Source organism: Columba livia, chromosome 4, assembly GCF_036013475.1.
Source record: "Columba livia isolate bColLiv1 breed racing homer chromosome 4, bColLiv1.pat.W.v2, whole genome shotgun sequence".
In the NCBI taxonomy this organism is placed as follows: domain Eukaryota; kingdom Metazoa; phylum Chordata; class Aves; order Columbiformes; family Columbidae; genus Columba; species Columba livia.
The window spans coordinates 64,056,223-64,078,003 of NC_088605.1; the positions used below are offsets into that span (position 1 = coordinate 64,056,223).

At 40.1% G+C, this 21,781-nt stretch overlaps 1 protein-coding gene across 2 annotated transcripts; it reads right to left on the minus strand.

The window, feature by feature from the left end:
* Nucleotides 1-597: 597 nt before the first annotated feature.
* PLK4 (polo like kinase 4) lies at nucleotides 598-18,548 on the minus strand. 2 transcript variants are annotated; one of them, XM_065062058.1, is made up of 16 exons: nucleotides 18,357-18,548; nucleotides 17,355-17,450; nucleotides 16,489-16,584; nucleotides 16,276-16,390; nucleotides 12,591-13,614; nucleotides 11,539-11,639; nucleotides 9,756-10,132; nucleotides 8,747-8,851; nucleotides 8,250-8,352; nucleotides 7,295-7,444; nucleotides 6,048-6,178; nucleotides 5,111-5,202; nucleotides 4,601-4,742; nucleotides 2,842-2,982; nucleotides 1,817-1,923; nucleotides 598-1,210 (listed from the first exon to the last, which is right to left on the minus strand). In XM_065062058.1, exons 1-16 carry the CDS (start codon nucleotides 18,384-18,386, stop codon nucleotides 1,111-1,113), a joined length of 2,910 nt encoding a protein of 969 aa, XP_064918130.1. In that variant the 5' UTR covers nucleotides 18,387-18,548; the 3' UTR covers nucleotides 598-1,110. The 2 variants fall into 2 exon arrangements, with proteins under 2 accessions (XP_064918130.1, XP_064918131.1); XM_065062059.1 differs by lacking the exon at nucleotides 18,357-18,548 and adding an exon at nucleotides 17,589-17,919.
* Between the last annotated feature and the right edge of the window lie 3,233 nt (nucleotides 18,549-21,781).

Genomic DNA, 21,781 nt, shown 5'->3' on the forward strand with positions numbered 1-21,781 from the left:
GAGCCTGCGGATTTGAAAAAGCTGTATTGAAACACCTCTTTTCTCAAGGTTTTACACCTCCATTAACTGTGCCTATACTGCCTGTGCAAGCCAGTGTGTCAACTTCTGACACTCTCAAGCCCCATTCCCTTACTTGATACCATTTTGGCTCCCACTGTTCCACTTAATTACTCAGACTTCCTTATAAGGTGCAAAAAAGGCCTAAGTTGAGTTGGAGTGTTAGCACACTTGAAGCAAAATGCTTAAAAAAGCACTACTGTTAATGCTACTTCAGTTTAAGTGTGATTGATGATGTGTAAGACAAGGTCAAAAGACCTGAAGTTAATAAAATTCCTACAAGGTAACACATTCAGTTACCACAGTTACATGTAGTTTGCTCTCCTCTCAAATGCTCCTAGTTTAAGTCAGCTGTAGCCCAGAGATAAAATATTAAATACTGAAAACACAGTGATTTTCTTTTTCCTTCAAGGTAGAAGTAACTTTACACAACAATTCTATGCTGTTTCTCCTGAACTCTTCCTTTTATAAATTGAGCTTAAGACTTAGAGGAAAGGGTTCTTAATAAACCATCACTTGAACATGAAACAAATAAATAGATCTGGACAATTACCACTGCATTTATTTTTTTTTTTTTTATAAAATGCTTGTGCAGGGAAGTTAAAAGCTGCTGCTACAAAAAAAATAAAAAAGTTATAAAACATATACATATTTACATATATTACTCATAAGATGTAAAAATAGAAGTTATTTACAATACAAACACTTTGACAGCACAGATGCATTTTCCTTGACCGTTGGCACTGAGTGAGCACTGGAGGAAGACAGAAATACAACAAACTCAGATTATTTCAAAAAACTTCATGTTATCTAGTACTAAGGTGCTCAAAGTTTTGCTTGAGCAAGTTTCTCCATCATTTTGAGGAAAAACATGTTTTGTGAGACACTTAACAAGCATATTGCTACATGTAAACAGAGCAGCCCTTCCCTTCCTCACTTTTTACCAGCTTTTGAAGGAGTTTCTGCATAAGCTGAGTAACATGAGTCACTTTACTTGAAAGTCATTGAGTGAGTTTATTAAGCTCTTGTGTCCTGACACCTGCTTTGCTTTAATCAGTGGGGACCCGGTGGATTGGTAAACATCACAAGAATAGACGACAGACAGTGCAGCTTCTCCTTTATGTATTCTGGCAACTTATCATTTTCTCCATACCTAGAAAGGCAAATGAGCACACAAAATTCAGATGCTTAAAATAATTTATTTCTGGATAGTATAATAATTTTAAAACTTGTCTGTAAATATGCAAACCACTAAATCAAATAGATGTTAAGTATAACTAGACACATTATTAATTGGAGCTTGATGGCTTAATGCCAGGCCCCTCTTTCCTATACATATTTAACCAAAAAATGTGTTCCAGATTAGGCAAATATCGGAGCACTTGAGATCTATGCATCATTATTGATATGCTATCTCTCTAATCCAGCATTATTAAAAAAAAAAAGTATTAAAGCCTTACTTTTCTCCCCCTCCCTCTTTTAAATACTGTAAATGAACAGTGGCTGTACTCTGGAGAACAAAAAGTATATATGCATACCCAGCTCTTTTTTCTTTTTAACTCCTTTGTTATCCGGAGTTCAATCAAAGCTACAGGTATTTCTCTGTGTTTGTTTATTAGGTTAATCAACTGAGAAGTTACTGGAAAGCTAAGTTTTATTATTTACAAAACAAAATGGATAGCAGCTATGAAGTTTACCTTATATATAACAGTCTGACACTTGACGGGAAACAACTATTTTTACAGCAGTAATAGCTCACCTAGTTGTCTGGCCATCTGGAGACGTGTAAGTGATAGAAGAAACACCTGCTTGGGCTACCAGTTGGGATCCATCATTAAACTGAACCCATACTGCTCCACTGGTCAGCTAATGAGAGAAGTTGTGTTATGGTTGTGGTTTGAGTACAAAAATACAAGATTACATACCTAGATTATTTTCTAATAATTGAAGCTGATAGTGTTCCAGAATTGTTGAAGTGATTTTGGAATCTAGGTCAGTCTTTCAAAGATAAAGGTTGCAAGTATACTAATTTGGAAAAGTAGTCTCATGCAGTCTCAACAATCAGACTTCCTAAGGTTTCAGATACTCACCTTTAGTAATTTTTTTCCATGAGACTTAAAGTACCTTTGACTTAACCCTTCCTAGAGAAATTTTAAGTAGGACCAAACATGAAATAGAAGGCCCATTTGTGAGAGTTCATAGCTATATGCATTTTAAAGCTCTTAGGTACAAAGCACACTTTTGCTGTTGGGACAGGAAGCTTACTTGATCTGGATTGCAGAGAACCACTTTTTAAATCTAAAGCTGATCCCACAGAAAAGCAGAGGAAAAATTTCACTTTAAGGAAACAGCTTTTCCTCTTGTACAGGCAGATTGATTTGTCCTGTACAGATCTGATACATTCATGTTAAAAACACTTTGTCATGATGCTTTTACATTAGTGAAAATACGCAAGTTTAACAGCTTCATTTTTTTACTAGAGTCAAATTTAAATGACAGAAAACATTCAGAGGCAATAAGAACCACAGGAAAATTGTGATAAGTGGAACCAAAATACTGAACTGTTATTTTGGTTTCTTCTATTCATATAATTCACCATGATATTTATCAAAGATACTTATTTGGAAGGATCCTTCCACATACTGATTTTCAGATTCAAATTAGCAAAGCACAACTGAATGTATTCCTCACAAATCAGGTTAAAGGTAATGACTTGAAAATATAGATCTTGAATTTAATATGAAAAAGAACAGATTTCCTCTGTTATTAGTATTCATTTCTCACCTGAGAAGCCCAACCAACATTTTTCACAAAGACAGACTTTATAAGTTGGGCTGAATTTGGGCTGCATTCTGTTTGATGAACAGAGGAGCACGTAGTTTCCGCAGCGTTAGTCATAAATGTAGACTTTTCGTATGATACCACCTAAAACACAGAAATGCACAGTATTAGCAGCCTTACTATTAATCCAACTGACTAAGTACCACCTATAGTGGTCAGTTACCACCTTTTTAAAATCTTTTCACATATAGAGACAGATTAACCAGTGTGCTTCGTTTAACAGCATTATGTTATAAAAACCACACAGGACTTCATTACTTTCTCAGTATTATGACAGTTTTTCTACTGCTTTGCTGTACTGACAAAGGAATTCCCTTCCCTAAGCAGACTTTTAATATTTTAAACCCCATTTTTCCTTATTTGACCACCAGAAAGCCCTGTCCATTTTCAGAAAAAACATTCAGCACATGTTAGATTATAAAACAGCCCCCTTTTAGATGACCACCTGGCCAATATTTTACAGAAATATGAACAATGCTATTAATTGGAAACTAGAATATTAAACTGTAATAGTTCTATAGCACATACAGATTCTGTTATAGCTATAAGGAGACAAAAAGTGAAGAGTGAAGAACAAAGAATAACAGAGGATCAAACACGGAAGGCCTTTAGGACAATGCTACCACTGCTGTCTAGGAGGAAACGTCTGCTTCTACTCAGATACCTCCTCCCATAGTCACAGAGATGACAGAGATGAGGTGGTGTACTTAGCAGTATTTAAGATTCAGGGTTCAGTGAAAAGATGCAAGTCGGGGAGTGTCTGACATAGGAGAGCTTGGTCAGGAAAGAGATCAGGATCCAGATAATTACAGGAACCTGAAAGGAGAAACAAGCTGCACCTCAGGATACACAGATCTAGTTCAAGTATAAAGAAACTGACAAAACCAGACAAGAGTAACATGGAAAGGCAACCAGTTATTGTGTTATTTTGCTTAGAAATAAGTACTTCAGAAGAGAAAGCAAACAGTGAAGGTCTTACAAAGACCAAAGTGTTTGCTATATGATAAACAAAAGAACGAGATTGAACCCTGAACCTTCAAGTTATAACTTGGTGACCCATAACCTTAAGTCAGTGTAGAAATCAATGCCAGTACTGAAGCCGGAAGGAATTCTTGTTGCAGGTTCATTTCAGTCTAGCAAAAACTGGCACATTCTGCACTAAGGACACATACTATGCAATGAAAGACCAGAGGTGCAGACCCACATAAATTCAACAAAGTTAAGATGACACAAACTCAGTATGCAAGGCCTCAATATAATTCAGTCAGCTGGGGAAGTTGCACCAGGGTTGTGATGCAGCAATGGAATCTTGGTGGATCTCTAACACCTGGTTATTTCAGAACAGTAGCCTCAAGTGCTAATGCTCTTTGTGACTATCATTCAATACACAGGCCTGAGGGCACATCAAAGCTTTCCAAAACAAACTGAACACTGTGCTGTGTAACATCAGTAAATGATTTTAAAACTACGTTCCCAGAAGCCATTTCTGGGAAAGTTTCAGAGGATTTTAACTTTTCAGATGATCTTAAATCCAGGTACAAAAGTTAGTTGAAATGGAAGTTAACATTTCTAGTCAGTATGCCCACAAAGATTTAATAAAAGCCTACATCCACGCAAATATAGTTCCATCAGTTGAAATAAAACAGCAATATTTGAATTCCTACTGGAGCACAGTTTCCACTCTGTGTTCTTGTGTACTTACAGAAGGAGCACAGTTTGGAGACTGGACTGGAGTAGAACTGGCAGCTACCATATTACTATCCAGTGCCATAACTTTTGAAGAGTTTGTGTTGTCCAGCGGTGGAGGTGCTAGAGCCTGTGGTGATTCAGCATTGCCAGGTTTTCTGGAAAAATAAGGAGAAAAAATGGAAAAAGATCTTTCCAAAAGGGACTAAAGAAAGAACAGAGAAAAAGCTGCTTTTCCTTCAGTTTACCATGGACAGTACAAAGCACTTGATGGCACTAGTCTTATGCAGATTTGTTTTTACACATGCTAATTGCTTACCTGGTTTAGTCTAAATCCACATGTGTATTTTGTCTTCGTATCAAAGGAGGCTTTGCAGGTCCAAAATAAACTTGATAGCATGTATGAACACCTTATCTTGCTAATGACAATGAGCTTCTGTTAAGCAACCCTGGCTTCTGCAATCATTTCTGCGTAAGTCTGCTTAGTGGGAGTATTCTAATGCATAGTATTCGAGTGAAATATTACCTTCCAACAATTATTGGAAAAAATGGAATGTTTTCATTCCTTTTTTCTTCTTCCAAAACAGCAGATTCCAGTGCAAGGCATATACGATGTCCCTGAAATGAGAAGGAGTTTTTAATAGAAGAAAAGTATAGAAGTTCTTCATAGAGAACAGTATAACTATTTCATACAAGTTCAGTGTGGCAGGTGAGCCTACACAAGGAAATGCGTTTTCAGTAGCACCGAATACCAATAACTGCACTCAGGTGCCATGGAGGCGATTCAAAAAGCTACATATTACATCATAACTTCTTAATCGCATCTCCTACCCTTTCTTCGGACTAGATAGTGACTAGAAGATCCCTGAATTCCATTAACAGAAAACAACAGAACAGAAGGAAGAGTGAATAGGAAATTTGTACTATATTTTTACTGTTTCCTGAGTTCATAGACAAAAAATTATTTATGACTGCTAACTGGTCGACATGAAGCAAGAAAAGGAAAGCACAGCAGGCAGGTAAATTAAACAACTGTCAAGTGGGTTTTGTTGGTTTTTTTTTCGTTTGGGGTTGTGGTATATGTGTGGTTTGGTTTGTTTGTTGGGGGGTGGCACGTTTTGTTGTGTGTTTTGTTGTGTATTTTATTATTGTTACTTTTATTTTTTATTTTTGGTTTTCTTAACTTGTGTAAAGCAGCTTCATCTGTGCCATTTAATCCCTTCACCAGACAGGCAAACCTGCTTTACACACTAGTAAGAATTTCTTCTGACAGTCTTCATTGTGAGCAATAGTTACTGTTACCTCAACATCAGTATTTGCTGTTTCAAAAAAGCCTTTATCATCCCTTTTTATTAGTATAATGAAAAATACGAAAAGGAACATCAGAATCACATCTGTGAAAGAGAAACTGAAATTTCAGCAGGTTGCTTTGCACTGGAAAAGGTATATATAATACAGCTTACTTCATTTGCGTGATCCATATATACTTGTATTTCCTTCTTCAAACCTGCTTCGCTTTCTTCTTTCAAAGTGAACGATTTCCCTGATTTTTCAATCACCCGAGTTATACCAGCTGTCTTGTGTATCTTTGCTCCTGTAAAAATGTCTAGTCAGATTTATACAAAACACCAGGATCTATGAAATACAGATTTCTGCCACTACATTCTACTCTAAAGTGTATCTCACAGACTTAAGGATTACTGCAAGAACAAAACAACTCCTATATCAGCTCTATGTCTGGCAGAAATAGAAAGCCACTTAAATTGGGACTGTAATGTTAACTGAATGCCCTCTGTGGCCAAAGATCACTACTTAAATGGGTTGAATAATGCATTTCTTACATATTTTAATAACTACCTTTCTAAACCTTAATCTGAGACAAAATAAACATCTCTAACAGTACTACAAAAAAGCTGGTTAAGTAGGTTCTATAAGAATTTGAATATGGTTTTTAAAAAGACGCCCATTCTTTCAATAGCAGTTCCATGCTGAATCACAGAGCTGTTAGTCAAGTCTCTTTTTTTCTGCCATAAATTCTATTTGGTGTATCTATGCATGTAGCAGATAAAACTATTTGACTGTAGTCTACAGTAAGAGAACAATTGTCAGTGCAGTTTAGCTTCTGAAGGGCAAGAAGCCAGCCAATTCCCTCCTCCAGTGAGCAGTCTTGGTAATACTATTACTCCACTTAACAATGGAAAGCTTGCAAGACTGACACTCCTCTCACTAAATAGATTAACTATCAAACACAAAGAAAAGCTCACAAATTAAAACAAAGTGTAGTTTAATAACACTTTTGTAACATGTACTCCCTCAGTAAATACCTAATGAATAAAACTGACCTGCAAGGGGTAGAATAACGACAGAGTGGGGTAGAATAACGACAGAGTGGGGTAGAATAACGACAGAGTGGGGTAGAATAACGACAGAGTGGGGTAGAATAACGACAGAGTGGGGTAGAATAACGACAGAGTGGGGTAGAATAACGACAGAGTGGGGTAGAATAACGACAGAGTGGGGTAGAATAACGACAGAGTGGGGTAGAATAACGACAGAGTGGGGTAGAATAACGACAGAGTGGGGTAGAATAACGACAATGCTAATATTTGCTTCAACCTAAAGCATTCATTGTTTAGTGTGCGGCAGTATTTTAGTGCAGCTTTAATAACATGATACAATTACTCACATAATGACACAAATTAATACATACCATCATAAAAACAAATTTCAACATCTGCAGTGGGTGAATTTTCCATCAACATGCACTTGGCATATCTTGTGTAGAACGTAACTTTGGGGGTTTTTGTTCTTACCAACTGTACAAACTTGGCTGCATACTGGTATTTTTTCCAGTACTTCTCTAAAAAAAAAAAAATAAGTAAAAAAAATTCAATAACTTTGATCAAGAAGTCATCAGATTAAACACTGCACGCCACCTTGGAGAGAAGTAATTTAAAATATGTGCTTGATAGCTAAAGGTTGCGAGTAATATATTTAAGTGCTTTAAAGAAATATGTTCAAAGAAGCTGACTTGTCTTTCCACCAACTTTTATAAAAGTGCGCATCTTCAATAGGTTCAATTAACATAATTAAGAACCTCAACAACATAGTAAAGGAAAGTGATGCATATACCATTTAACTAGATATCAGTCTCGCTGGCTTCCTGGCATTATGTAAAACCTGTCTTTATTCTCTAGTAGATCAGTCTGCTTGTCTCCTAAGAACTTACAGTTAGCTTGTATCTCGTTTTCAGCTGTCTACATTAAATACTGTGTCAATGTTTTCAAATACGTATTTTTTGCCTTCTCCCTCAAGTTATAAGTATTAAGCAGCACAAAGTAAAGCTGCTGTTTTAAAAATGACTTGATAATGTTTCTTCCATTCATATTTAAACATATGGATGAGAAGAATATGAAAGCTTTAATTTTAGCACACTACACTGAAAAGGGATGACTCCTTATAATAATTAAAACCTGTGGATTTACACTTTCCTGTGAAGTTTCAAAATCCAGTTTCCAGTTAAACTGTAGCTTGAATCTTATTCTCAAATGAGTTTTGTCTTCACAGTTACCCAACAAGTAGTAGCTAAAAGCTAAAAAGTCTCAAACAAGATTCACTTAAAAATCACATTAATAGTCATAAATTTAAATTGAACTTCAGATTACCTGGCAAGTTGTCAAAGTTATACATACAGATGTCTTCAGGAGGAGCAGGAGGTCTGTCATCAAGAAGGAAACCTCTTCCTTCATTTGGATGATAAACTGCAATCTACAAAAAGGGGGGAAAAAAACCCAAACACTTACAGTTGCAATTTACTACAGCACTCCCTGCATTTAACAGGTATAGAAATAAGTCACAGCTTAATTGTTTACCATGATTTACCCGGAACGCTGTATTCCTAAGTAATTATTTAACAGCAATAGTTTTTCAACAATTCCTCACCTATTCCAATAGCCAAGTCCATTTTTGCTCCGAAAAAATTGCTTTCTACCTCTATTTGTGTAACTGTACTACAGGGAGAGGGAAGGAGTCTATACTTGTACACATGTAAATATTGCAAATAACCAAATAATCACTTCAATGAAAATTTAAAAAACCCCACTCCAAAAGAACAAAATACTCTTAAGCCCTTAACACAACAATAAAGAAATTGAAAACATACCACATTTCCATCAGAAGATATTCTGAGAACTTCTTTCACAAGCTCTTGTGAATGGTGTTCTTTTAGAAACTCCATACACACTTCTCCAGTATCTAGAATGCTCACCTAAAATATATTAAATACAGGTTAGACAAAAGGACCTTTGCTTTCTGACAAAATAAGATAGAGGCTTTTTCATAAATGCTTAAAAAAAAAAAGTTCTCTTCTTTCTCAAATGTGCTGCAAACTTATAAAGTTCTTCTTGCAGTAACTTTTGCCATTAGTGCTATGAAAACAAAACACTTCAACATAACCTAAGGCTATAAGGCTGGTCAGCAAGGGTGTGGCTTCCTAACTGACAAATCAGATGAAGACAGGTCAGCTCTATTATAACATTCTCTTTTTCAAAAATCAGACTGGGGGGTGGGAGGAAACATGACAGGATGAGCAAGACTAAGAAATGGAACAAAAGGCAAAAGGGTGATACCAGGAACAAAACAACCAAAAAATTTGTATTATCAGTAAGGATTAATGGAATTTGTTTTGCTTTCCCACTGCAAGACAGGGAAAAAGCAGCATTATAGAAACAATATTCAAGTTTTTACATGAGAGTAAGACTATTTTCATTTCTAATCCAGTTATTGATCTAATCTGTAAAAGCGTTTCACATGTTTGACACAGTTAAAATCCCAATGTTGAAAGCTTAAAGGCAACTTGTACAGCTAAGCAGTACAGATGTTTAGAACTGCAGGAAGTATATATGCATTTAGCATTTGTCAGGTCTACCTACAGTTTCTTCACTTGTAAACTAAAAAGCAATACCATGTCACTATGTGCAGGAAGTGACCATGAGGTTGCAGTATTCCATATACAGAAACTAAGGTGCATCTTACTAATATAACTTTAAATCAAATTATTATAGATTAAGCTTTATAAAAACAAATGGTTCTGGTTTACCAAGTGACTTTTAAGAGATATTCACACTACATTTAATACTTTAATTGTTTCCGTTTTAAGAACTGATACATACCACCGCATTCTTTGTTTTTTGCCTAAGCGGTTTTAGCCTTTGAGCGTTGAGAGGCGATACTGTACTTCGCAGTGTAGGTTTCTGTTGTGCTGGTGGTTCTCTGCCCCACGTTTGGTTTTGTTCTGAAGGTGACCAAAGGCCACACGTTGAAGAAGATGGTTGAATTTTCTCAGATTTGCAGAGAACTCCAGGGACATATTTCTTGGGGTTTCTCTGGTTTAAAGACTGTGGACAGTCAAGAGATGCATCATGATTCCTTATATCTTTTAAGGTGTTCCACGCATTTCTTGATGCATCTTGCTGCACATCCAGATGATACCGAAAACCTCCATGTGCATTACTGTTGCCAGTTAGGTCTGCAGGTGGTCTCAGCTGAACTGAAAGCATCATAAAGGTACATCGTAGACTCAAAGATTGTTCAAACAAATACTTAGACAAGAATTAGTTGAAAGACAGTTTACTTGACATTCAGATAGCCACCAGTACCTATTATAGGTTCACTTAAGTTTCAGTTTAGCTAACTAGTGTTTTAACATCAACCAGAGGTTTTAGTACTCGAAGTGTCAAACGGACACTCCAAAACCCTTGTTTGATTTCCAGTCACTTGTTAAAAGATGAAAAAAATCCCTATTTTTATATTAAAACTTCCTATAACTGCTTCCCTAGTTTCGATATTTAAGCCCTTGATCAACTTTCACCTCACCCAGACAGGTAATACACTCCTCCTGCCATGTTGTAGAACAGTTGAGAAGGGACCAAAAATTAAATAGGATTATTCAGAGCATATGTCATATTATTCCAATTCCCTGTAGACAGGAAGGAGTCCAGTAATACCAAAATCAAAAAGGCCAGAATGGATTTGTGATTTAGTTTTATGATTGAATTACATTATTCGTAAATGATGTAATATGATGCACGACAAAGAACGCCTCCTTCCCTTCTGTGTCTTTTGTCCTTTCCTCCACCCCTCCTTCTGCAGCCTTATTATCTTCCCCATTCACTGAGGTCTCATTTTCTCTTAAGGTGTATTTGCACAACTAAATTAACAGTTAGTTAATGAGTTTTTGAGTCGGCTGCCAATCTTCTCTCATATATTTATACTTACACATTTCAGGTCACAACTGAATAACTAATGCCAGGTTCTAGAATTGTTTTCCTCCCTTTTTAAAAAAAAATACTAAAAGAAGAGAATTACCTCATTTTAAGTACTCAGTTTCTTCACTCTTATGAAGGCAGGTATATACAGCTCATTATACCAACCCAACAACTCAAGAGTAACACTAACTACAAAACCTTCTGAAATTAATTCCTGCCTCAGGAAACAAAAAATGTTACAGCTTAGTCCAAAAAGAGAACAAAATGTTTCCAATGGGATATTTCTTGCATAAGAATGATCCTACAGGTTATTGATGCTGGAAATCATTCTGCTTCTTTCAGTATCCATGTCAGTTTTTTGCAGCAACAAGTCAGTTTAGGGTCTACCATGCTTTTCATTCAGAAACTAGAGATGGACCAAGGGTTGGACTTGATGATCTCTGAGGTCTTTTCCAACCCAGTCGATTCTGTGATTCTGTGAAATAGTCTGTCTGCAGTAGCCTGTTAACATCCAATTGGTGTTATTTAAGATGCCAGCACTATATTCTGGTATCACAGTTACTTGGCCATCCAGATATCCCTTCTGTCACAAGTTTAAATAAATAAAATATAGAACAAACACAGAAACAGTTAAAAGCCACTACTCCAACTTGAGTGCAAAAATATCCACAGCTGATTAGTAACACACCATTTGTTTGCATGCTTCCAAGCCACTGCTGCATTGTTTCAGTCTGGGACTTCTGCTCAAACAAACCAACCTGAGGCTTCACTGGGCAAAGATAATTTGAGCTGCAAAACAGAAGTTACACATTCAATCAAGATGACATCAAAGACACTTGCACAACAGAAGTTATAGTGTTGCAGCTGCAGACACCATAATACTTTTAGAACATTTAAGAAATTCAGGTGGCATTTGCAGCTTGAGACAGCATAGAACATGCTGCTGCTTTCATAGGGAACATTCACTGGGTGAAGCATAAAAAAATAAAACACTGTTTCCAAATGGAATTAAAAGTTATTAGTAATTTTTAGTACAAATTTAAGCCTGTTCACACTCACTAGTAGACTCTTGAAACTAACATAGAGGAACAAAAAGCCATTGATAATGCTGCTGGCAGTGGCTGTTCTTACATTTGGTTCTTAATTCACAGAGGAGACACAGAGACAACACCTGTGACCTCAGCATAACAGATATGCAGCTGAAATATTTAGGCAATCACCTAAAATAATTTGAGTTTATATAAAATATAGTAAATCCCCAAAACCAGGTTTCACCAGCTTCTTTGACAACGACACACATGTAGTCACAGGTGAACTCAAGCTGTTATATAATCCCCATATTCAGGACTAAAGAATACGTACAACAGTTACTGCAGAATGACCGCTCTGTTGTAAATTCACACTGAGCTCCTGCGAGGTTATCCATCGCTGGAGCCTGCACCTGTCTGTACTTGCTTTTTACAATGATCACTACTACATTGGCATTAGCAAGGATTCAGTTATAACAAAAAGAACAAAAAACACCACAGAATCTAAGCATCTATTCAGGTCTTAGAACCTTGCATTTAAGATTGCTATGCAGGTTAACTATAACTGTAAGAGGCTCTCCTATAATCAAGCATTTTTAAAAATTACTTTAAGAGATAGAGAGTGACTTACTACAGCTTAGTTAAAGGAAAAGGCATGCATTCAACATACAAGGCAGCTCTAAATTTTATCTTAACAAAAACTGATTCTTACTGTGGTTGATCTTTTACAGGTGGAGATATTTGCCCTTCAAGCAAACCAGAGCTACTTGAAGTCTTCTCCTTAAATATTTCTCCTATATCAGTATAGCTGTTTGCAGGTGAAAAGCATTCTGTGTTTTCCCTTGTTCCTACTCTAGGCTTAGAAAGCCGTTCCATAGAGTGACATCTCTCAACAATATTCGATATGCCTTGAGCCTGACTATGGGATGTGCCAGACCTATCTGAAGAGTGGGCTCTTCGGAGGTAGCGTGAATGTGGTCTCTCTTCAGCAAGTTGCATGGTTCTTCCTCTGCCAATTTCTTTTCCTTGAATTCCCCACTGATGAAAAGAACCACTTTCATCTACAGATGAAGTATTACTAGAACTTTTGCTTTTAGGAAAAAAAGTTATTTTATTTGGGAGTGGTTGTCCAACTAACAGCTTCTTCTTTTCTTTCAAACAACCACTGGTACTGATGCTGGAAGACCCTGTGAAGGTTGTCGAGATGGTAGCATTTCCGCTGTCCATAGAATCTTCTGAAGTTCCCAAATCTTTGCTCCGTGCAGAGCTGCATCTGGACATAAAAGGGTGATCTAACACTGATGAAAGACTCAAACGATCTGCTGGATTTTTGCGAAGTAACCTATGTATAAGGTCTTGTGCCTCTCTTGATAAAAAGGTTGGCATTTCATAATCTGCTAACACGACTTTATTCAACGTATTCTTGACCGTGTCAGTGTCAAAAGGTGGCTTCCCAATAAGAAGAGTGTAAAACATACAGCCCAAAGACCACACATCAGATTCAAGTCCATGTGGACTCCTTGTGGCTATCTCTGGAGAAATGTAATTTGGAGTTCCACACATGGTGTAATGTTTTTCATGAGGCATTTTCAGCTGAGTTGCTAGTCCAAAATCTGCAATCTTGACATTCATATCACTGGTGAGTAAGATATTAGAAAGGGTGAGGTCCCGGTGCAGTATTCCATGAGAATGAAGATACAGCATACCCGTGATAATTTGATGCAAGAAGTGTCGGACTGTCAAAACACAAAATCATATTTTTTAGTCATATAACTGAAATCATAGCTGTCAAAATAACAGGTTTTTGAAGTCTCTTATGGGTCTTTGCTTTTTATCTTTTTTTAAATAATGAGGATGTTATAAGGATGTTTAAGCATCATACTACTGAGACTGAAACCAACTTTCTGCTTTTTGCTTTAAGCCAGGGGTGTCAAACTCACTTTCACCAGGGCCACATCAGGAGTAGTAACTACTCCTACATTTAGACAGTCCTGAAATTACATTTGGCCCTTTGAAGGCAACCACGAGGCTGATGTGGCACCCAGTGGAAATGAGTTTGACACCCCCGCTTTAGGCAATATGGTGTGACTTTTCTAAGATAGTTGTTAAAAAACGTAACACAGTAATCAAATTTGTTTCTTTACTACCAAAATAATGTAAACAGGACTAGAGATATTTTCAATTGGCCTAAATTTTTTTAAATAAGGTTCTTAAGAATTTTAAAAGTTAAGTTGCCCCACACTTTCAGAAACAGCAAATACACAAAATCAACCAGCTTCACCACTATATGCAGACTGTAGAATACAGGAAACAATTTGGATTATATTTGTTTTATCATTAGCCAACTGGGAAGGCTAGTAGTATTTCAATTTCTCAAACTTCTAAATTCATGATACTGGGATAGTCTATTACATTAGATATTCAGGGAATATTCAAGAGTTCTAGCTTATAGCAGGAATGACAAAGACTCATCCAGGCTAAAAAAGTGCCATTTATTACGATGTTGCAAATACAGAAATTTTAAGAATTATTATTTCTAGAGCAAACATTTTACAGTGTTCCTTTTTCTTTTAGCAGATGGCAAAGACTGATGAGTAACAAATATTAGTAGAAACCACTCCTCAAAGGAAGAGACTTCTTTATCCAGGTCAGTGATTTATCAGCTTTTAGAACTAAGGTACCATCAGACAAACTATTTTTGCTGGAGCAGAGCTGAATTAAAGAGATGATGCCTGTAAAGCAATACCCCTTGAGTCTAGTCCTGTGAACAGGACTCCAAAAAAATCCATGTATATAGTGGTTTCACAGATTGGAAACTGATAAACAAGCAGTTCAACTGGAAGAACTGTGCAAGAGATGACCAGCATGGTAATTCTGGAAGCAGTAGAGGCAATAACCACTGAATCCAGATCAGCTGAAACCAGAACAGCTTGTTTGGCTGTGCCCTCAAACATCGTACATGGCAGCTTGCTCTGCTGTCTTTTAATTGCACTGTTCTGGATAGGCTTTCAATGTTCTAACTGAAATCCCCTCACTCTCAACTGTAAGAAAAAGAAACATGAATAAATTCAGAAGTGATTTTTTTTCAAAATTATTTTCTCAAAATACTATTCAAAAGAGTAATATAGCAAAGTTTATGTTTTAGAATTACTCTTACAATGAACTTTCAAGGAAAGACAGGTTTTTCAGTGTTTTCCATAAGAAATGGAGCAAAAAACATAGCAGAACTTCTCCTCAGTTGCCAGTCCTTCAAAAATGCTTACTGGATTGTCAAATCAGACACTTCCTTGCTAAATCAGCCCCTACGTAACACAGTTACCTGCATCATTTTCATTTCTACACACAGCTTGGTACAGAGTAAATATGTCCAATGGTACCACATAAGGCCAACTGTAACCTGGAAGATTTTCTAACTGGTGACATGTAACACAGGAGCACTGAGGTGAAGAGGCACAACATAAAGAAGGCAAATCTGTGAATGTGAAGTTGCCAGTTTTCCTCTGCGAAACTTCTCAGTCTTGACCTATACTTCAACATAATTTTATGTACAAAGGTAAGCCTTTACCTTCTAGATACCTCTGCCTTCTAAGAACACTGTCTGTTTTTTTCTTTAAACCCCAAACAGCACAAATTGCTGTAAAATGGCATGAACAGAAACAAAAGTATACAGGAATTCAAGTGAATGTGTGTAACAGAGGGAGGTTCTCCTCCCCCTCTACTCTGCCCTGGTGAGGCTGCAACTGGAGTACTGTGTCCAGTTCTGGGCTCCCCAGTTTAAGAAGGACAGGGAATTACTGGAGGGAGTCCAGTGATGGCTATGAAGATGATTAGGGGTCTGGAGCATCTTTCTCATGAAGAAAGACTAAGAGAGCTGGGTCTGTTCAGCTTGGAGAAGAGAAGGCTGAGAGGGGATCTCATCAATGTTTATAAATATCTCAAGGGTGGATGTCAGGAGGATGGGACCAGACCCTTCAGTGGTGCCCAGTGATAAGATGAGGGGCAACAGGCACAGACTAAAGCACAGGAGGTTCTATCCGAATATGATGAGGAACATATTTACTTCGAGGGTGCCAGAGCCCTGGAACAGGCTGCACAGAAAGGTTGTGGAGTCTCCTTCTCTGGAGACATTCAAGACGTACCTGGACACATTCCTGTGTGATCTGCTCTGGTGGACCTGGCTTAGTGGGTGGGTTGGACTGGATGATCTCCAGAGGTCCCTTCCAACCCCAACCATTCTGATAGTAATTAATTTCTAGTTTATCCCTTATAAGAGGGTTTTAAGCTACACAGGTTCAGAGTAATAGCAGTTTTAAATATCCTTTCACTAGAATTAAATACGTATTGAATAATCCAAAACATTAATGCAAAGAGAGCTACACAGAAAAAAAAAATCTCACCTTCTTCTTCTGAAAAGGGTTTCTTTCTGTTCTTTATGTATCTGCTCATTTCACCGTTGTGACACATCTCAAGTATCAAATACACATAGTTGCTATCCTCAAAATAGTTATAGAGCTAGAACATAAAACAAGCGGAAAAAAAAATAAAATACATTTTGTAGACTACACAGCAAGTCACATATACAGTTCTCTCTACCAAAACACTATTCTTACCTCAATTATAGATGGATGCTTTAGCTGACAATGTATTTTCACCTCATTTTGAACCCTCTGTACCATCCCAACTTTGTGCATGGCTTTTTTGTCTATCTGAAAATAGATCATAGAATATTCTTAAAGCACTGCAACACTGATTACACACGTCAGTTTCAAGTGAACTAGAAGCGTTAGATTTTTCAATGCATGTTTGCCTGAAAACTTCTAAACATAAACAACCTTTCATACAGTTTAGCCTACTATATGCTTTGAATGAACAAGTGTTTTAGATACCTTCATAAGTAAACAGAGGAAAACACAACAGTTTGAAAGTAGGCAAGTGTTAACATTTTCAATACTTACACTAATAACAAAGTTTTCTGAAATACACAGAGAACCCTAATTCTGATTTTACTAGGCAGATATGTTAAATATGGTTAATATTAAAAAGCTGGGTAAATAAAAGTATTCTAGATTGTAAGTAATCTAGCAAAACACCTGTGAGGTGTGAGTTTCCTTCAGAGTTTGTTCTGGCAGCGAGGGAAATTTTTGAAGGCACATTTTCCAGGACCTCTCCAGCCACGTGGAATTTGTAGTGTTTCTGGCCACAAATTTCTGAATTATAATTATAGGGCTGATTGTCCACCCTGTAGTGACTCTTTGAGCTTAAGTTTTTAAAGTAGCAATGTAAGTATTTCTATTAATTATCAACACAGTCTTTTTGGCTGTACTGGTTGATTCAGGATCAAATCCTAACCTAAATATCAGTTACATACAATCAATAAATCCAGGCATAAATGCCCAATGTCGTAACCACAACCTGTTGCAACTTGCCCTTGTTCAGTCTCTTCGAAGACACAGACTTCCTTGGCTAGCTGCCTTACCATTTTGATAGCCACTTCCAGACCGGTTTTCAGGGATACTGCTCTGTAGACCCCTGCGAAGGAGCCCTTCCCCAGGAGGTTCCCCACCTTGAAATCCTGCAGTACAAACAAATAACCGCTGTCAGCCCCAGCCCAAGCTTTAGAGCCTCCCTTCCTATGCAGAGCACCCCTCAAGAGATGGGTGCCACACAACCCCGATGCCAGAGCAAACCGCCAAGAGTGCCCGGACGGTACCTGGACAGCGGTCTCCGGGACACCGCGCCGGTCGGCGGCAGAGCCGCGCAGCATCCCCTGCGGCATCGTCCTCCCCGCACGGCGGCCAGCTCCTACTGGCACTGGCGCCGCCCGGGTCGCCAAGCGCGGCCGCCTTCCCGCCGCCGCTCCCGCGGGACGAGGACACCCGCCCCTGGCTCCCGCTGCTATGGCAGCGGCTGGGGAGCGACCGCCGCCCGCCCCGCAAACACACCGCGCCTGGGGCTTTGCACAGCCCGGCTCCGCGGCAGCTCCCGCGGCCTCGCACGGACCAGCTGCCGCTCGCACGGCAGCGCAGGGACACGGGGGGCCGCGGGGCGGAGCGCTCCGCGCAAGGTGCGCACTGGCGGAGCTGCCGGTCTGCCGCCCGGGTGGGGAAACGCGGCTTCACCGCTCGGCCCGGGGGCAGGAGGCGGGGGAGGCTGCCGGGCCGACATTTACAACCGAGCCCCTACGCTCGCTCCGCAAGCGACCCCGTCGGGGAGGAGCACGGGGCGCGGCGGGGCGGACCCGCATCCAGCACACCCCGCCGGGCGGCGATCGGGGGCAGCCCCGGTACGGGGAGCGGGTGGAGGTGCGGGCGGGCCTGGGAGGAGCCGCGCTCAGCGCCACGCCGGCCGACTCCCACAAACAAGCCGCCCGGGAGAGGAACGAATTCTCCCCCGGCCTCTCCTCACTCCTCGACCCCAGCAAACAGCGGGGCGACCCCGGCCGGGCCCGCGGGTAGTAGTGAGGGGCTGGGCTCCGCACCTCTATTTTCTCGCCGATGCAGGTCGCCATGGCGCCGGCCGCTCTCCCCGGGTCCCGCTACGGGCTCTCCTCAGGATCTCGGCCGCGGGTCCCCATCACGGCGCCCCCCGCCGCCCGCCCCGGCCCAGGCCTGCTCGTTCCTGGGCCCGGCGGCCGCTCCCCTCCCCCGCCGCCTCCATTTTGAAAAATCGCGCCGTTACACCTCCCGCCCCGCCCCCAGATCGAGGCTGCGTCTGACGCAATCGCGTCACGCAGCGGCGCCCACGGGGCCGCAGTCGGGCGGCAGGTAGTGCGCATGCGCGGGACGTCGCGTGCCTGCCGGCAGCCGTTATGGCGCGTGCGCTCTGGGGGTTGTGGCTCTGGCAGGCGGGGGAGTCTGATCGGCCGTTGTGTCACCTCGGCGTGGGAGCGGCAAACAACCGCGACTGGCAGCCCTGCGCCGCTCCAGGGATCTCTCCACAGAGGACGGACAGCCTCCTCGCTGGCTGTGGCCTGCGGCGCCGGGCTCCCTCATGTAGGTGTGCGGCTTGGTGGAAGCCCCCAGGCTTGGAACATCGGCCCAGCCGGGCTGGCAGCTCCTGGTTGATTCTTGAGTGAACGTGAGCTCTCCTAATAAAAGGAACAGTGCTTGACCTCACATGGGTATCTCCCTCACGCTCAACAGAGGCGTTTTGCTATTGGTTGTTAATTTTAAATAGATGGGATAAATTTTGGAATGAACATGCAAAGTTTAAGGGCTTCCCTTCAGCCTACTGCCTTACATATTATGCACAAAGTACAGTTTTTCCAGCTTACTTTCTCTGGAGATACAGTGTGTTTGTCTCGGGTGTGTGGGCTATAAATAGCAAAGGGCTTGGGTTCAAGACTGCCAGTGTGGCTTGGGCTGGGTGCTGAACCTTCTTCTATAGGCAACCCATGGGCAGCAGCAGCTTTCTCCACCTGTCCCCTGAGGAACCTGTGGCTGTGCAGGACACGTACCCCGAGTATATTGCTATATTTTCTCTCCAAATAGCTGAAAAAGCTGAGGCCAGTGAGGTTTTATCAGCTGTCACGTGTCATGATGGCACTGTGTGTAGTAGACTATTGGACCATTAGCTGAGCAACTGCGCAGCCTGGATTGATTTCATTTTTCTGCCTGAGGAACCTGTTGGAGGGTCCTCTGTTTTGGGGGCTGTAGTGTTGAACAATCTACAGTACTGGGATAGCAGCATAGCTTCCACATAAACACTGTGAGCTGGTAACCAATTTTATCACCACATGCACTGTGGAGTGCTGAGCTCAAAGTGGTGATTCTTTGTGTCTCCTTGGATTCTTTCTATGCTGTTTCATGTGAAATATAGAAGATTTTGAATGCAATCGTAAATGTGAATATTAATTAGGACAAAGAGGAAGTGAGTGTCATGAGTATGGAGCCAGACTCTTCTCTGTGACAGCTAATTATAAGACATGAGGCAATGGGTATAAACTGGAACACAGAAGGTTGCATTTAGATTTGAGAAGAAACTTCTTCACGGTGAGGGTGCCAGAGCACTGGAACAGGCTGCCCAGGGAGGTTGTGGAGTCTCCTTCTCTGGAGACATTCAAAACCCACTTGGATACCTTCCTGTGCAACCTCATCTGGGTGTTCCTGCTCTGGCAGGGGGATTGGACTAGAAGATCTTTTGAGGTCCCTTCCAATCCCTAATATTCTGTGATTCTGTGAAGCATTTTTTGAATTGAAACACTACTAAAGTGCTGTAATTGAAAGTGCTTTTAATGAAAGAAATAATGCTTCCGGGAATGGATTATGCTTTGTCATGTTCATCATCAGGTTGTATTTCTCTTATAAAATGTGGGCATGGTATTTTGACTTGCATATATTAAGGGGCATGGGACATAATATAAATTGTTCTTAGCAGACATACTTGTTTCTTACTAATGGAAGTGTTGGTTACGGGAACAGAAGGGGGTGCTGTCAACACACCAGGCAAATAAGGGGCTCTGGACAGCCATGTAAATTTTTCAAGGAGAAGAGAAATCCTTTTTGCTCTTAACAAGAGTTAACGGAGTGTTCTTTTCTCACAATCTAGGAGTGGGAAAAGGGTACTTGGTGCTGTAATGATCTTGCACAGTGAAACATTTAGCAGTTAAAACTTTCTGAGACAATCTTTTCTATTAAGGGACCAGGTCAACTTTATCCTACTTGTATTGATCTTCATTGTCATTAATAAGTGACAGCTTCTCTTAAAGCAGCAGGTTTTGTCAGCTTTTTGTGATGTCCTTTAAGAGCCATATCCCTTTCCTTTAATTGTCTGTAGTACCATCCCTCCAAAGACCTTATTGTTTTTCTGGCCTTTGCTTTTATGACAAAAAAGGGAGCAAGAGGGGGATTGGGACAGCAGCAGCTCTCTCTTGGATGAGCTGATGGTGGTGTGGAATTCCACCCTTAGGTAGAAAATAGTGAGGCAAAGCTAAGTGAGGGAAGAGCATTCTATATTACTTCCTTTTTTTCCTTGTAGAGTTGGCTGGTAAGTCTGCTCTTTCTGCATGTGGCCTCAAAACTATAGAGTGACCTTTTTGTATTGAGTTTTGCATAGAATATATGACCAAATAAAATCCTCTAGCTATGTAGAGAGACATATTCCCACCTTGCCTGTGTCCTTCAGCTCCTTCATGTAGCTTTTGTTTGTTATGTCAAAGTAGCAATTAGACCTGGTCAACAGCACTTCAGTCTAATGTGAAACACAACAACATTGTCGTAAAACAATTGTTTTTATGGGCTAGCTGCCTTCACATGATGCCAAGTATCATTGGTGAATGTTCTTTCTATCATTAAGATGAATTTAAAGTGTGAGGGAACATCTTCAAGTGCTGTTACCTGAGCAGCTGGTTTACATTCTCATGTGCTTTTCTAGCTACTCTATGAAAACTGAAATTCATCTTTGGGCAAGTATGCCCTCAAACAATATTTAGACTCAACCAGTATAGCAGGTCCCTTCCACAGAATAGGTTTTCCACAATTTTGGAGAAGATACTTGCTTTCCCATGTATTATTTCTCAGCTGGTAGTTCAGTTGTTTATTATTGCTTGATGGTCAGATGCAGTATTGTTTGAGCTGTCTGAAGCAGGTATGAATATTTGTTTCCAGCCTCTGTCTCTTCTGTTGTGTGGCAGGACTGTTCATGTGGCCACACAATGAACCAGATCAGGGGATTGTTTTTGTAGATTAGTCTGCCCTCTGAATCACTCCACCTCATTAGCAACTTGCAAGCTACTTCTCTACCAGGGAGTGCTCCCAAGGAGTTACTCTGGCCAGGGCAGGCTAGCATCCTGGGTGCAAGGGGATGTACCAATATAAATATAAACTTAAATAGTTCCCCTACTGCTTGACATCTTTCATTGTTGGAATAAAATATGGAAGTGGTTTATAATCAAGCTGCATTTTC

Bases quoted from the DNA above. Each gene is read 5' to 3' on its own strand.
- PLK4 (XM_065062059.1), bottom strand. From the start codon at position 17,654: ATGCCGCAGGGGATGCTGCGCGGCTCTGCCGCCGACCGGCGCGGTGTC. The intron at 8,852-9,755 runs GTATGTATCAGT...AATATATTTTAG, and splicing joins AAAAAACAAAGAATGCGGTG to GTGAGCATTCTAGATACTGG. The intron at 8,353-8,746 runs GTATGTTTTCAA...CCCTTTTTGTAG, and splicing joins TATCTTCTGATGGAAATGTG to ATTGCAGTTTATCATCCAAA.